Genomic DNA, 14,824 nt, shown 5'->3' with positions numbered 1-14,824 from the left:
TGATTGACGAATCACAAAAGACTGTTTTGTCACTTACCCTCCTAAGAGAGAGACCACCCGCTGGTGAAAGGCCAAGGAAGGCACGGAGCAAGAGATTATAATAAACTAATTTAAGTTCAGTCAATTGTTTTCAGGAAAGTACTTCCCAAGGTTATGGAGATAGTGTAAAAGCTTAAGAGCCAGAACAAAGGCAGACGAGTATGATGAATTATGAATCTAAGTTGTAAAAGTTATCAAGATTCGTTCTGAAGACACGAATCCAGAATGACGGGATGTTTGAAATCAATGCTTATGTTGTGTTGGTTCATGAAATAACGATAAGATAAAGGAATATAAAGGCAAGAGAGTTTGAGGAATGATAAGGGAGTTGGGTATGAGGAAACCCTAAAGACTCGTAGAAATAGAAATAGAAAAGTAGGTAATCGTCCGGATGAGAGTGATTCACCATGAGTTAAATTGATGGTTGAAGGTATAAGAGATACATATATTTTATCCCCTGTAAGTTGGGAAGATTCGAGGAAACCTTGAGATAATTCGAAGGATAAATAATGAGACGCGGATAGACTGAGGAGACAAGAAAGTAAGAAATTAAGAAAATTGGGTGAAGGAAGTGACCTTCAAGAAGGTAAAGTGTAAGACCGGTGGCATGATACCCAGAAAGGGAGACGCCAGATATGAAAGATATCCCAACATTGAGATGACTGTTGAGATAAACAACAAAAGTAAATAAGGAATTATTAAGAAGAAGTTCACGTTGAACATGACCAATATCTTCCAGAACATCCATGTTATCATTACCAAATCAAGAAAGAAAAGTGGATGACCATTGTTATCTTTTGGAGGCCATATGGATTGACCTCAATTTGAATAAGGATGCTATTATGAAGTTAGGTATAGACTATCGAGGTGGGAATGATTGAATAAGACACCCTTATCAGGGATATATGACTTGATTTATCCATGGAAGGATGCAGGTACCTTTTAAAGGTGGAATTAAGGATAGAACATCGGTAACTTAAAATGAATCCTAGGGGAATGCATAAAGGTTGGAATTTCACCCTTAATATGGACAGTATGAGTTTTGACAGTATGATTTGGAATGGGTTAATGTAGCAACAACCTTTAAGAATCAGTGGAGAAATTTTTCAGAAGTATTTAGACAATGGTTCTAGTAATAGTAAATGGTATTTTAATATGCCCTGTATCTAGGGAATAGAGGAGGAACGATTGAAGGATAACCTTAGAGGTTTTACAAGGAGAAAGGTAATATTCAAAATTTTCAAGAATATAAATGTTGATAAAGGAAATATGACGTAATTATAATGTTGCCAAGTGGGGCACGTGTTAAACCACGAGAAAGTATGGATCGAACCAGTAATGGTCGAAATTATTCAGGGCAATTAGGACTTAAGATAAAAGATGTTCTAATTATGATTGAGAGTCAGTCATGACAGTGATTAACCTCTAAAGACCGAGGCAATAACTTATGGAAAAATGGTGATTTTTTTTACTCATCAGATTTTAAGGAAAGCATTTTCACATAAGCTGTGATTGAAATAAGGTAGAAAATTTATTTGGAGATGGTTAAAGTGACATTGACTGTAAGGAAATTTTACTATCAGGAAAGGCCAAAGAGGTGGCCGACACTTTAAAGGTAAGAGGATAATTATAGGCGCTTGTGCCAAAAGAATACAGTGATGATGGTTAAAACTGTGAATGTTGTATTATGGTTTGGAAGATTGACATTCCTTCTGATGACTGTGCAATACCCAGCCATAATAGTAGTTGGTAAAGGTTTAATTCGTGTAATCGCCATGAGCGGGCTATCTATCTTAGAAGGTACTATCTTGAGAATGAGCCTGGACCATGTTTCAAAAGGACTAGACGAACCTTTAAGTTAAGTCTTCTATTTAAGGAATATGATTAAAAATGGTATTAACCTGCTATCGTTGCTTTGATTGAAACTCTTCTGCACTTTTATCTGCTTCATGTCATGAAGGTACGTCAGAGTTTGGAGTGTTCTTCATGAATTGTGATTGGTGGTTATGTTAACTCCTTAGGAGAATTAGATACGAGATGTATGGACTCCGTATGGTTAGTTATTAAGATTTCATGGAAAATGAATGACGACAGTAGGTCAGTGGTGGACCATAGTAAGGCAGCAATGATTCTGCGAGTAATGAGCTGGTTACAACCGTGAGAGTTGTATTGGAATGGATGTTGAGATTGAATACCACTAATCGGGTAGTGGTAGTGTATAATTTATCATTGATAGACTAATTAAGTAGAGTATCTACCTATTGAATATTTATTCTTTCTTATCAATAGAGAGTCGTATTATTATACGAGGAAGGTTGCGGTGCAAGCATAGAACTCTAGTAACGATGATGTCTAGAATGAGATCCGAGGTTCGATTTTCGAAATCGAGGGAGTTTCAAAGGTAATTGTGTATAAGCTCGAGGAAGAGCATGGGTCCATAGAATGATGGACGGAATAGCAAATATTTAGGCATGTGAAATACGATGCTATAATACTTGATGTTGTTATAAATACTCATATGTTTCGTTCTCCTATGACAAACCTCTATAGTTCAGAGGTAGGTTCCAAGCCAGATATTTTGTGGCAGTATATTTTTTTTTCATATATACAAATCTCTTCAATTCGTTCTTTTCTCTTCTTTTCATTTCATGTAAGCTGAGAAGAACAACCCTTCCAGAAAGGGGAGGTATTGCCGAATGACTATCTATCTGTGTGATAGAAGCCTAGTAGGATACCAGCTATTGTTTAATTGCTTGTCAAGTACTAAAGGCTGGCCACCTTCTGTACTAACTATGCGATATAACAAGTGTTCATGATCATAGTGATCTCTCAACAAATTCCTTTACTTCTATTTGATTGATCAAATTTTGGAAAATAGAAACAGCTGAAAAAAAAAAAGGAGTAATAAAGTGGTGGTAGTATGCGGAATGGGAATACATTCGTGATACTAAGGTTGACGTGGTTATTAAAGGGTTATAGAACGCTAGCGAGCAAAAGTATGACCAGTATAATATTAGGAACGGAAGGTGATAGCGATTACGAACTGGAAAAGAATGGGTATTGAGAAGCAGAAGCTCTAATGATAAAAGCTATAATGAGAGTCTGTGCAATAGACTTGAAAGAATTTGGAATGATCACTTAATTCGGATTGAGTTATCTTACGACAATAGATCATATGTCATTATCGAGATGTCGCCTTATGAGATCCTTGAGGGAAGATAATGTCGATCTCCCTTATGTTAGGATGAAGTTGTAGAGCGCAAGATGCTCGGACCCGCAGTAGTCCAAAGGACCAAGGATATGATAGATCTAATCAGAGGACGGCTGGTAGTAGCCCAAGATGGACATGATAAGTATGTTGATTTGACACGAAAGGATAAAGAGTATGAAATAGGGGACCTAGTAATGTTATAGGTATCCCTTGGAAAGGATTGATGAGGTTCGGAAAGAAAGGAAAGCTAAGTCTACAATTTGTTGGACCCTTGGATATATTAAGACGTTTGGGAAGTTAGCATATAAGCTAGCCCTAACCCCGAATATGTAGCAAGTTCATAACGTGTTCCACATATCAATGTTAATGAAGTATAATTCGGATGCCAGTCAAATAGGGGCATATGAGCGCATAGATATGCAACCCGACGTAACCTATATGGAGCAACCAGGAAGGGTTATAGAGTGAAAAGGAACAAGTGCTTAGGAGAAGGATTATCAAACTAGGCAGAGTTTGGTGGTAGAACCACAATGTGGAAAATTGACTCGAGAGTTAGAAAGTGTAATGCTAAGAAAGTATCCCCATTTGTTTTCTATCTGATTCCGGGACGGAATCCTTTTAAGGAGGGGAGACTGTAATAACCCCAATTTTTGAGAAATTTTGAAACCCTTATGAATAGTGTTTTTGCTGAACGAGAAAACTTTTCATGCCACGCTATGTAGGGGTTCTGTTATTGATCTTATGGGATATTATTAGTACTCTATGTGGTATATAAGTGTATGTAAAGATCGTCAGAATCCAATTCCGAACACTTTGATTTTTCCCGGAAATCCACAAGATACGGAGAGAATTGAGTATAAGGTAACAGGATAAAAAGGATTGAAATTAAAGGATTATAGGAGAGGATCATAAAAGGAATATAATATATTGAGAAAGGTTAAGGGAACCTAAGTAATAAGATCCCGGGTATGATCCCTCAAACGATAAACGAGAACGAAAGATAAGCGAACCGTAAAACAAATAAGTGACCAAGAGACAAGCTTGTACAAGAAGCCAGGGATTGTGACATCATCAAACCACAAGGTGTGGACAAGTGGGAGCATAATGACATGTGCAAGGTGACACAAGCATGACCTAGAAGGGAAGGAAGTGTGGTTGAATTATAACCACACAAAATCAAGGTTAATTAAGTCATTAACCAAAAATAACACAAAAATCAACCAACCAAGCAAATCATTTCATTTTCATCAAACAAAACACAAAAATATCTTCTTCCCAAGCTAGCTCTCGGCCCATTTCTTAAAATTTGAAGATCCAAGCTCCACCACTTATTATTTAGCAAGGTAATTATCCTAGCTTCTCCTAGTTAAGTTACATACTTCCTATAAGTTTAAGCTTCTAATTCCAAGCCAATCTTTTTCTATAAATCAAGGAAGAAGATGGTGAATAGTAACCTTCAAGAAATAACTTTAGTTTTCTTGGATTTTTATGAAATATTAAGGTTATACAAGCAAGGATCAAGGTTCTTTTAGGCATTCAAAGCTCTTGGGTTGTGTTAGGAAGCTTCAAGGAGGTATAAACAACTTTCACCTTTAACTTATAGTTTGAACTTTGAGTTTTGATGAGTTTATGGATGGATTAATGTCTATATAGAAATATCCATGTATGTATAGCAAGATCCATGTATGTTAGATAGTTGGGTTGGATTTGTGGTGATTTTGGATATGAATCTTGGTTAATGGTTAATGAATCTTAAGTTATGGATTAGTAGATCATGTTTGTGGTTGAATAAGTTGGAAAACCTTGAGATTATGGACTGACTTTGCCTTGATATAAGTTGTGTTTGATGTATTGATGATGGTTGGGTGGTTTGTAGTGAATTGGTAAAGAATTGGAGTGGTATAAATATTGGTAATCGCGTAAACATAGCCGTCGTAATGTCCGATTTTCTTTGGACTGTTTTTGTGCATAGCATTAGGACCCGAGAACCCCCTTCTAGATTGTGACCACTGCCATGTTTAGATAGCTCATGTTACGAGCTTCGTTTTGATATGTAGTTCGTTCGATTCCGATTTACGGTTTAGGAGAAACGACCGTTTCAAGTAACGGCGTTTCGCGAACGAAACTTTTTCCCTCGCCTTACTTTGGAATGTAGGTTAAAGACCAAAAAGGGTTAATTAATGCATGAAACATTTATGGTAAGTGTTTTAGGCAGTTGGTAAGTCACTCGCGAAGGAATCGCTTTAAAACTCGTAAAGGTTAAATTATTAAAAATGGTGGAGCCGAGGGTACCCGAGTGACTTAAGCGAATCAGTGAGCGCAAAACAAGCGTTAGAGTCTAAGTTAGTTAAAGTATAGAATTACAAGTGATTTTGGTTTAATTCCAACTTACTTGTTGTTTATAGGTTACCAGACTCGTCCCGAGCCATTCGTAACCCCCAGTCGCTCAGGCAAGTATTCTATCCGTTATACTGTTGTTGTGATATATACACTTGTATATGCATTATCTTGCGATAGATGCATGTTGGTTATTTAGCAAATTCTTGCGATATATTGTAGCATGCGATATGGTATATATGCATGCCTGTTTCATATTCTTGAAATATATATCTGTTGGTTCAAATGCTTATTCGTTGCATAATACCTATGCTAGAGATAAGCGGTATTTGCGTATACCCTTAGTATAGGGACCCAAAGGTGAAAATATTTTCTAAAACCGGGAGTCGAGGATCCCGAGTAGATTTTGTATATATATGGATATGGATATATATATATATATATATTTATTTATATATGGTTATAGTTTTCCAAACTATTAATCGAATAAGGTTTATTCGATAACTTTAAACTTTATTTTATTATTGAATATTATTTCGAATATTATTCGAGGACTTATGACTCCTTTTATATTATTTATTGAATATTATTTGAATATTCATTCGAGGACTTAAGACTCTTTTATATTATTTAATGAATATTATTTTGAATATTCATTCGAGGACTTAAGACTCTTTTATTTTATTTAATGAATATTATTTATAATATTCATTCGAGGTATTATGACTCAGCGTATCTTATTTATTGAATATTATTTGAATATTCATTTGAGGATCTATGACTCCGATTATTTGCTGAGGTATATTCTTTATTTTATTAAAGAATAAGGTGTAAATAATCAAACTTATTTTCGGTTATTCAAATAAAGATAATACTTTCATATAAGTATATCTTTGGTTATTTAATACTCGTTTCAAGTATAAATTTTAATACATCTACTTCAATTATTTTTATAAAGACTATTCTTTATGGGAATATTATTTAATTAATAATATTCAGATATTTTCTAATATTCTGGGGACTGATTTACTTCATTAAATCAGTCTTACTCCAAACACTCTTTAAAGTGTTTTCGAGTCTTCAAAATGATTTTTAAAAGTCAGAGCGGATCCCAAAACTCATTTTTATATTTAAGATCTTCCTTTTTAAAGGGGATTTAAATACTCGCTCAAAACCTGGGAAATCCGGCTATGTGGTGTATTTTATACTCGCAACAAGGTTGCAGATTTGGTAAATGAATTGATTACTTGCCCAACGTTCGGGAAGTAAGCCCCTCTCATTGAGTCGGCATAAGCGACAGGCCGAGGTACGGTCTATTATTGTGTAAGTGGCTCAGTGGGAGTCCATCAAATGCATAGGTGGCTGAGTGGCAGTCCAGCATAGGTCTTAATTATGACCAGGGTGATGACCAGTGGGGAATTCGTCCATCTACTAGTAGAAAAGGTTACTTATTGGTATCTTTGCCTGATCAGCGAGATATCGGGTTTATGCCAAAATTCTTTTCCTTTCCAAAATTCATTGGATGTTTCAAACTATGTTCATACTTTGCATAACAGAGGTTCCAGGAAATGTTTAAAGGGATATATATATGTGGATATATATATATCGGGACTAAATAAAGTATCTCATAACTTTTTCATTCAATAATATTTCAAAGATTGAATCTATTCAAGTCTTATCTTGTGGTATCATCAGTGGGATGAACTTTTGAAATTGATTATAACTTGAACGGTGGTAGTTCAAGTAGTATTTGGGAATGATATAAGTGTAGTGAAGTATTTGGTAACTTCATCTTTTAAACTTATATCTAATTAATAATTGTCTTATGAATGACAAAGATTTTCAGAAAAACGTTGAGACAAGGTTAGATATATGAGATCACCTTGCAACGATATTTTTTTTATATACAGTTATACACTGGGACTTTGTGTATATTATGCATGGAAGAGGACTTCCAATATTTTGAAAAGTATATATGTATATATATATATACTGAATATTTTGCGACTTCATCGCATTAAGATATCAACTTGGTTCATTTCTTTTGACCAAGACTTTCATGAGTACTATGAGAAGGCTCATATATTGTTAATCAGTATACATATTATTTTGGTGGGCTTGCTGCTCACCCTTGCTTTCTTCTTTCATCACACAACATCAGATAGACAAGATGAACCGGACCAAGCTCCCGATTCGCAAGAGGTTAGAAAACGTTCGGCAGTCTTCTGGAAGCGTTGATGCTGCTGTAGCTGAGGTAGGAACTACCAATAGGCTAGGCTTTCAACTTTTGATGTACCAGACTTATGTATAATATGAATTGTAATAATGGCAAATAAAATGTAAATCTATTCAGAAAACCTTTTAAGGTGTATTGGCAGATAATTGTGGAATATAATTACTTGTGGTTATATTTTTTTGATGTTCATCTCTGAGACTATAACGGGTTGTGGTGTGTGTTAGTGTGGGGTCACAGCATAAGGTTATTTTTATTAAGTAAGTGAAGTGGTATTGTGGAATGAAAGACCGTGACGACTCGGATCCCCGACCCCGGATCTGGGGGTGTTACACAACAAGTAAGTAATTCTAACTAATACTTTTGGATTTTAAATTATTAATTTGTTTGTGTTTTCAATTTTCAAATTTTTTTGTGTTTTTTAAATATAGATAAAATATGAAGAGTGGGGAGATACGGTTACCAAAGCAAGCTTCCAAATTTCCGAGAAAAATCGTCCACTATAATCCTCGATTCCTCGAATATTCTCCAAATTTCCTACTAAGACAAAAAGTGAGAAAAAGCTAACCCGAAAGATTAAATTTAAGGTGTGAAAATTTGATTATAATCCCCGGCAGCGGCGCCAAAAACTTGATGTGAAAAAAATGTGATTTTAAATATCGCAAGTGCATGATCGTTGTTTTAATATTTTTATTCGTTCCACAGAGATTATAAAATTTATTTTCGCAATCCTTGATTTTTAAGCTAGGCGAATTAGTAAATTGAAGTTATGAATTTAAAAATCCCAATTAACTAAACTAATTATATATCGCTTATCAAAAATTTAACTACTTAATTATTCTTAGATTAAACTAAACCAAAATTAGAAATTACAATTAAAATAAACTACTAGGAATCTACTAACCAACATACCTACTAAAACAAAATCACCAAATAATTTACAGAACTAGCATAAATCAAAACAAACTTTTCTAAGTTTATATCATCAAACCACAACATCTTTACAAACCAAAAAATAAACCACAAGCAGCTGAGCAACATAAAATTCAAGTGACTTAGTTACAAATCAACAGCCAACCAGGCACACCCCAGTCAACTCGAATTCAACGGAGAACTCACTTGAGTGACACAAACGTGAACAAATAGACTCGGCAAAACTGCTGAACAAAACTCACTCAACTCGCCTTAAACATTAACAGCAAAAGCAACTCCGCTCAACCGAAAAACTACTAAACCAAAATGACACAAAACAAAACAAAAACTGCAAACAAGAGCTCGAAAACAAGCTTAACTCGGCGCAAAAACTATCCAGAACTCGGTACTACAAAAACGAAACAACACAGGAAAAAGCCGACTCGACGTGTAACTAAACGTGTGGACAGAACTCAGAAACAAAGACACAAAAAAGAAGACCAGCAAACCCAGTCGGCGACTTCGAAAACAATGCGGTGCCAGCGACACGGACGGAAACTCGGTAAGCGAAACAGACCCCGAACTCGGCAACACAAGTAATCGAAATTCAATAAACAAGAGGCAGAAATCTGAACTCGAGAGCGGGGAGGATCGAACTCGGACAACTCGGTACTGACTCGGCCTCAAATCGGACTTAACAGAAAACTTGGTTAAATTCGATAAACAATTCGTTGCAATTCAGGAGAAGAAACAAGGAAACTGTTCTCACTAACCTACGCAGTGTAAATCTTCAAAACAAGAAAGCGGAAAACCGGACACAAATTGCAGTAATCCGGACTGAAAACAGGGGGGTTTGAACCCGGGTCAACTCGGTGGTGACTCAGTGAACAAAGACTGAAATTCAGACTAAGGGTTTGTGCGATTTGAAAACGGAAAAGGAGATGTGTTCGTGGTTTTTTTTTTAGAAGAGAAAGGTGAGCTTGGATTTTATTTTGGAGAAAGATTAAGAGGGGAGTTTAGGGGAGAATACTGCAAGTGAAGGAAAAAGGGTTTGCAGGTGAATAACGGGGAAAGAAAAAAAACAGATGGGACTTTAATTTTATAACAGCAGAATAAGTGATTAACAAATAAAATAAACTATTTGACACTGAATTTTAAGATTAAAATTACTGCTGAAAATTAACTAATTAAAGGCTAAGCTACAGTAAATTAGAATTTAATTAATCAACCAAATTCCCAACAAAAATTGATTTAATGTAGGAATGTAGTTGAAAGTATAAATAAGCTAACTAATGCAAAATTAAATCTTAAAATTATACTATCTAAATAAGAGTAAATCTAAGAACAAGAATTAAATTAGCTCATTTCATATCCCCAATTCATATCCCCAAGCTTATTACTTGTTGAATTTAGAAAGATATCATAGCTTAAAAATTAAAGAGGCTAATAAAATTGAACAAACTTGCATTAATATAAAAAAGGGAGTGTTTACAATGATGAAGAATGATTGCAACTTGAAAAGTAGATCCACAACTTTGAAAGAAGGCTACTACTAAAAATGGAAAATACTAGGTTAGCTATATACTACTTGGTGTGGTTTACAAGACAAGGGGTGGGTATTTATTGGATAAGAATTAGGGTTTTAGGGGTGTTGGTTAAATCCAAGCCATATATTTGCCATGTGTGTTGGTAGAATCTTGACCCTTGAATGTAGCCAACTCCCATTTTCTTTTCCTTTCTTTTCTTCTTTTTCTTCTTCCACTTTGCCCTTCTTGCATTTTTCTTTTCTCTTTCTCTTTTTCTGCTTTTTGTACAAAATACCAATAAATGCAATAAATTAAATTATTAAATTCGGGAGCAAGCAATAAATAGGTATTAATTAATGCAAAATTATGAGATTATTAAACAGCACCATGAAATTTAACTTCAGTAACAGTGAATGGCCCGGACCTTCTAGATTTAAGCTTTCTAGGAAATAGTCGAAACCTCGAATTATAAAACAACGCCTTATCACCAATTTGAAAATCACGTCGTCGAATCATCTTGTCATGCATTCTTTTCGTTCTTTTCTTGTACAGGCGAGAATTGTCATAAGCATCAAAATGAAGCTCATCTAATTTATTCAACTGAAGAAGTCTAGCTTGTCCCACAGCCTTTAAATCCATGTTAAACTCTTTTATAGCCCAAAAACCACAATGTTCAAGCTCAACTGGCAAGTGACAGGCATTGCCATAAACCAGTCGATATGGACTAGTGCCAATAGGGGTCTTATAAGTTGTCATGTAAGCCCACAAAACATCATCTAATTCAAGTACCAATCTTTTCGAGACTTTGCAACCACCTTCTGTAGGATGCTTTTGATTTGACGATTTGAAACCTCAACTTGGCCACTTGTCCGAGGATGATAAGTTAGGCCAACCTTATGAGTAACACCATACTTCTTGAGAAGAGTTTCAAATTTTCGATGAAGAAAGTGAGAACCACCATCACTAATCACAGTCCTTGGAACTTCAAAGCGTGAGAAGATAATATTTTTAAAGAGCTTCATCACAACCTTAAAATCATTGGTTGTGGATCCAATAGCTTCAACCTACTTAGATACATCGTCAACAGCAACCAAGATGTATTTCATCCCGCAAGAAGTGGGGAAAGGTCCCATAAAATCAATACCCCATACATCAAAAATTTCAACTCCTAGAATCCCGGTTTGTGGCATCTCATGGCGTTTAGAAATATTACCCGTTCTTTGACATGCATCATAGGCTAGAAAGAAGGCACGAGCATCCTTAAATAAAGAAGGCCAAAAGAAACCATATTGGAGCACCTTTGCAGCAGTTTTAAAAGGACTGTGATGACCCCTACATGCTAGAGAATGACAATGCCTAAGAATGTCATTTACTTCAAACTCGGAAACACATTTACGAAAGATACCATCAGCGCACTTTCGATACAAGAAAGGGTCATCCCAAAAGTATTGTTTAGCATCATGATAAAACCGTTTTCGCTGTTGATAGGTCAATTCTGGCGGGATGAGATCCACTAACATAAAAGTTTGAAAAATCTGCATACCATGGAGTTCTAGTAGCAAGTGCAAATAATTGATCATCTGGAAAAAAAATCGTCAATAAGAGTGTCTGATACAATATCCGATTTGAAATGCAACCGTGAGAGATAATCTGCAACCACATTCTCAGCACCTTTCTTGTCCTTAATTTCCAAGTCAATTTCCCGGAGTAACAGAATCCGTCAAATAAGCCTCGATTTTGCTTCCTTCTTGTCTAATAGATATTTAAGAGCAGAATGATATGTATGAACAATGACTTTGGAACCAATGAGATATGTTCGAAACTTGTCAAAAGCATAGACAACAGCTAGAAGCTCCTTCTCTGTAGTAGCACAGTTCACCTGAGCTTCATCCAAGGTTTTACTTGCATAGTAGATTACGTGCAATACCTTGTCTATCCTCCGACCGAGAACTGCTCCAACAGCATAATCACTTGCATCACATATGATTTTGAATGGAAGATTCCAATCTGGGGGTTGTATGATAGGTGCAGTGATCAAAGCATTCTTTATCCTGTAGAAAGATTCTAGACAAGCATCAGTAAACTCAAAAGTGGCATCCTTGAGCAACAATTGAGTGAGGGGTTTTGAAATTTTTGAAAATTCTTTGATAAAATGAAGATAAAACTCCGCATGACCTAAGAAACTCCTAACTCCCTTGACATTAACAGGAGGAGGAAGTTTCTGAATCACCTCAATTTATGCTTTATCAATTTGGATGCAACGTTCAGATATAAGATGACCAAGTACCACCCCTTTATTGACCATGTAATGGCACTTTTCCCAATTTAAAACTAGATTTACCTCTTCATAATGTTTAAGCACTATAGAAAGATTATGCAGATATATATAAAAATATGAACCATAAATACTAAAATCATCCATAAATACTTCCAGAATAGACTCAATGAAATCATAAAAAATGGCCGTCATGCAACACTGAAAAGTAGTAGGGGCATTGCATAGTTCGAATGGCACTCTTCGATATGCGAAAGTACCGTATAGACATGTGAATGTAGTCTTTTCCTGGTCATAAGGGTGTATAAGAATCTAAAAGAACCCTGAGTACCCATCCAAATAACAAAAGAATTTGTGTTGTGCAAGTCTTTCTAACATTTGATCAATGATGGAAGAGGGTAGTGATCTCTTTTAGTGGCAGTGTTTAATCTACGATAATCAATACATATCCGCCAATCAGTGACAACTCAAGTGGGAATTAATTCATCTTTATCATTTTTAACCACTGTGGTTCCTCCTTTTTTAGGAACTACTTGAACCAGGCTTACCCATTTTGAGTCAAAAATTGGGTTCAAGAAGTTTTAAAACTTCCTTTTTAATAACCTGTTGCATGTTAGGGTTTAAGCGGCGTTGTCCCTGTGTTGCGTATGCATAGAAAAGCAATTGGGTATAGCATTGACGATCTTAAAGGGATTAGCCCAGACTTTTGCATGCATAGAATTCATCTAGATGGGGATCATAAGCTTTGCATTGCTTTTCTATGCATACGCAACACAGTAAGAAGCTTAAAAATTTGATCATCATCAAGATTGGAGCTAACAATTACAGGACATGACTTATTATCATTAAGAAACACATACCTGAGATTAGATTAGGGGTGTTCAAAAAATCCGTCAAACCGTGAATCCGGACCAGACCACGGCAATCCGAACCAAGAAAAACTGAAACCGTTAAAACCGTTTTCAATGGTTCGGTTAACCGGACCGTTCACACATAAATGGTTTGGTTATGGTTTCCAATAAATTAAAACCGTTTAGACCAAACCGGACCGTTATATAATAATATATAAAAATTCTACTATATACGTACAAGTTAAGATTATAAATACTGGTTTTGTTTATGCGTGGGTGTATATTATATTAAAAAAATCAAATTAGTTTTTAAATAAAAACTTCAGTTAATATGTTGCAGTTATACTCTTATTCATATACTTAGTATTATTTAAATTAAATTAAAGTATATGAAGGTCATATGTAAACTAAATATTTATAAATATATATCATAGTAATTCTATGTAATATATAAAAATAATAAATATGAAAAATTTTATATTACATTTACTTAAATAACTGTTTCCATGTAAGTTTAACAAAAATGAAACAAAAGTAAATGATTAAGTTCAAACCGTGGTTCAAAATCGAACCAATCCATTATTTTATGGTCTGGCTTGGTTTGGTCTCGACGTTTAATTGGTCTGGTTTGGTTTTGATTTTTAAAAAAACCGTTCTTACTGGTTCGGTTTGAAAAAAAACAAGAATCCGGACCAAACCAATCCGTGAACACCCCTAGATTAGGTAGCAAAGGTTTTAACTCTAATTTCTTTATCTGAGATTTATTACAAGAAGTAATAGTGTTTGTTACCTCACAACTTTGGCTTGGATCAGCCTTACCATCTAACTCAAGAATCAACGAGTCAACTTCAGAATGTCCTTCCCCTTCAGAAGCTTCAAGCATAAGAACTGCTTCCAACGCATCATTCAACAAAATTTGTGGTACCTCATCATGAACAATTTCATCAATGACATCAATCATGAAATAAGTATTCTCAAGCAAATGGGACTTAAGAGCAGAGGTTAGAGTAAAAGTAATTTTATCATCACCAACACTCAAAGTCAGAGTCCCATTTTTAACATCAATAACAGCACCTGTAGTACAGAGGAATGGCATGTCCAAGATTATACGGATTTGGCTATCCTCTTCCATATCTAACACTACAAAGTCTACAGGAATATAAAATTTTCCAACCCTAACAGGTACATCCTCTAAAATACCCAAAGGATATTTTATAGAACGGTTCGCCATTTGTAGTATCCTTTGTGTACATTTCAACTCTCCCATGTTTAATTTTTGAAAAATTGAGAGAGGCATGACCGAGACGCTAGCGCCTAAGTCACATAAAGCTTTTTCAATAAATAATGCACCTAAATGACAAGGAATTGAAAAACTTCCAAGATCTTTAAGTTTGGGTGGGTACTTATTTTGTAAAACAACACTACACTCTTCAGTAAAAG

The 14,824-nt window shown here is 35.2% G+C and overlaps 2 protein-coding genes across 2 annotated transcripts; both read right to left on the bottom strand.

Moving 5' to 3' along the window:
* Nucleotides 1-10,633: 10,633 nt before the first annotated feature.
* Nucleotides 10,634-11,014, bottom strand: LOC141660268 (uncharacterized). The gene has a single exon (XM_074467236.1). It carries the CDS (start codon nucleotides 11,012-11,014, stop codon nucleotides 10,634-10,636), a length of 381 nt encoding a protein of 126 aa, XP_074323337.1.
* A 308-nt stretch (nucleotides 11,015-11,322) lies between these two features.
* Nucleotides 11,323-14,615, bottom strand: LOC141660267 (uncharacterized). Its single transcript, XM_074467234.1, has 3 exons — nucleotides 14,175-14,615; nucleotides 12,054-12,479; nucleotides 11,323-11,838 (listed from the first exon to the last, which is right to left on the bottom strand). Exons 1-3 carry the CDS (start codon nucleotides 14,613-14,615, stop codon nucleotides 11,323-11,325), a joined length of 1,383 nt encoding a protein of 460 aa, XP_074323335.1.
* Nucleotides 14,616-14,824: the final 209 nt, after the last annotated feature.

Source organism: Apium graveolens, chromosome 5, assembly GCF_009905375.1.
Source record: "Apium graveolens cultivar Ventura chromosome 5, ASM990537v1, whole genome shotgun sequence".
Taxonomy (NCBI): Eukaryota; Viridiplantae; Streptophyta; class Magnoliopsida; order Apiales; family Apiaceae; genus Apium; species Apium graveolens.
This window is presented reverse-complemented; position numbering and strand designations above follow the sequence as displayed.

Coding starts and splice junctions, on each gene's coding strand:
- LOC141660267 (XM_074467234.1), bottom strand. CDS start 14,615: ATGGCGAACCGTTCTATAAAATATCCTTTGGGTATTTTAGAGGATGTA. Junction 12,480..14,174: donor ATCCAAGCCAAAGTTGTGAG/GTAACAAACACT, acceptor GAGGTGATTCAG/AAACTTCCTCCTCCTGTTAA. Junction 11,839..12,053: donor CATATCTCATTGGTTCCAAA/GTCATTGTTCAT, acceptor TTTTTTTTCCAG/ATGATCAATTATTTGCACTT.
- LOC141660268 (XM_074467236.1), bottom strand. CDS start 11,014: ATGACAACTTATAAGACCCCTATTGGCACTAGTCCATATCGACTGGTT.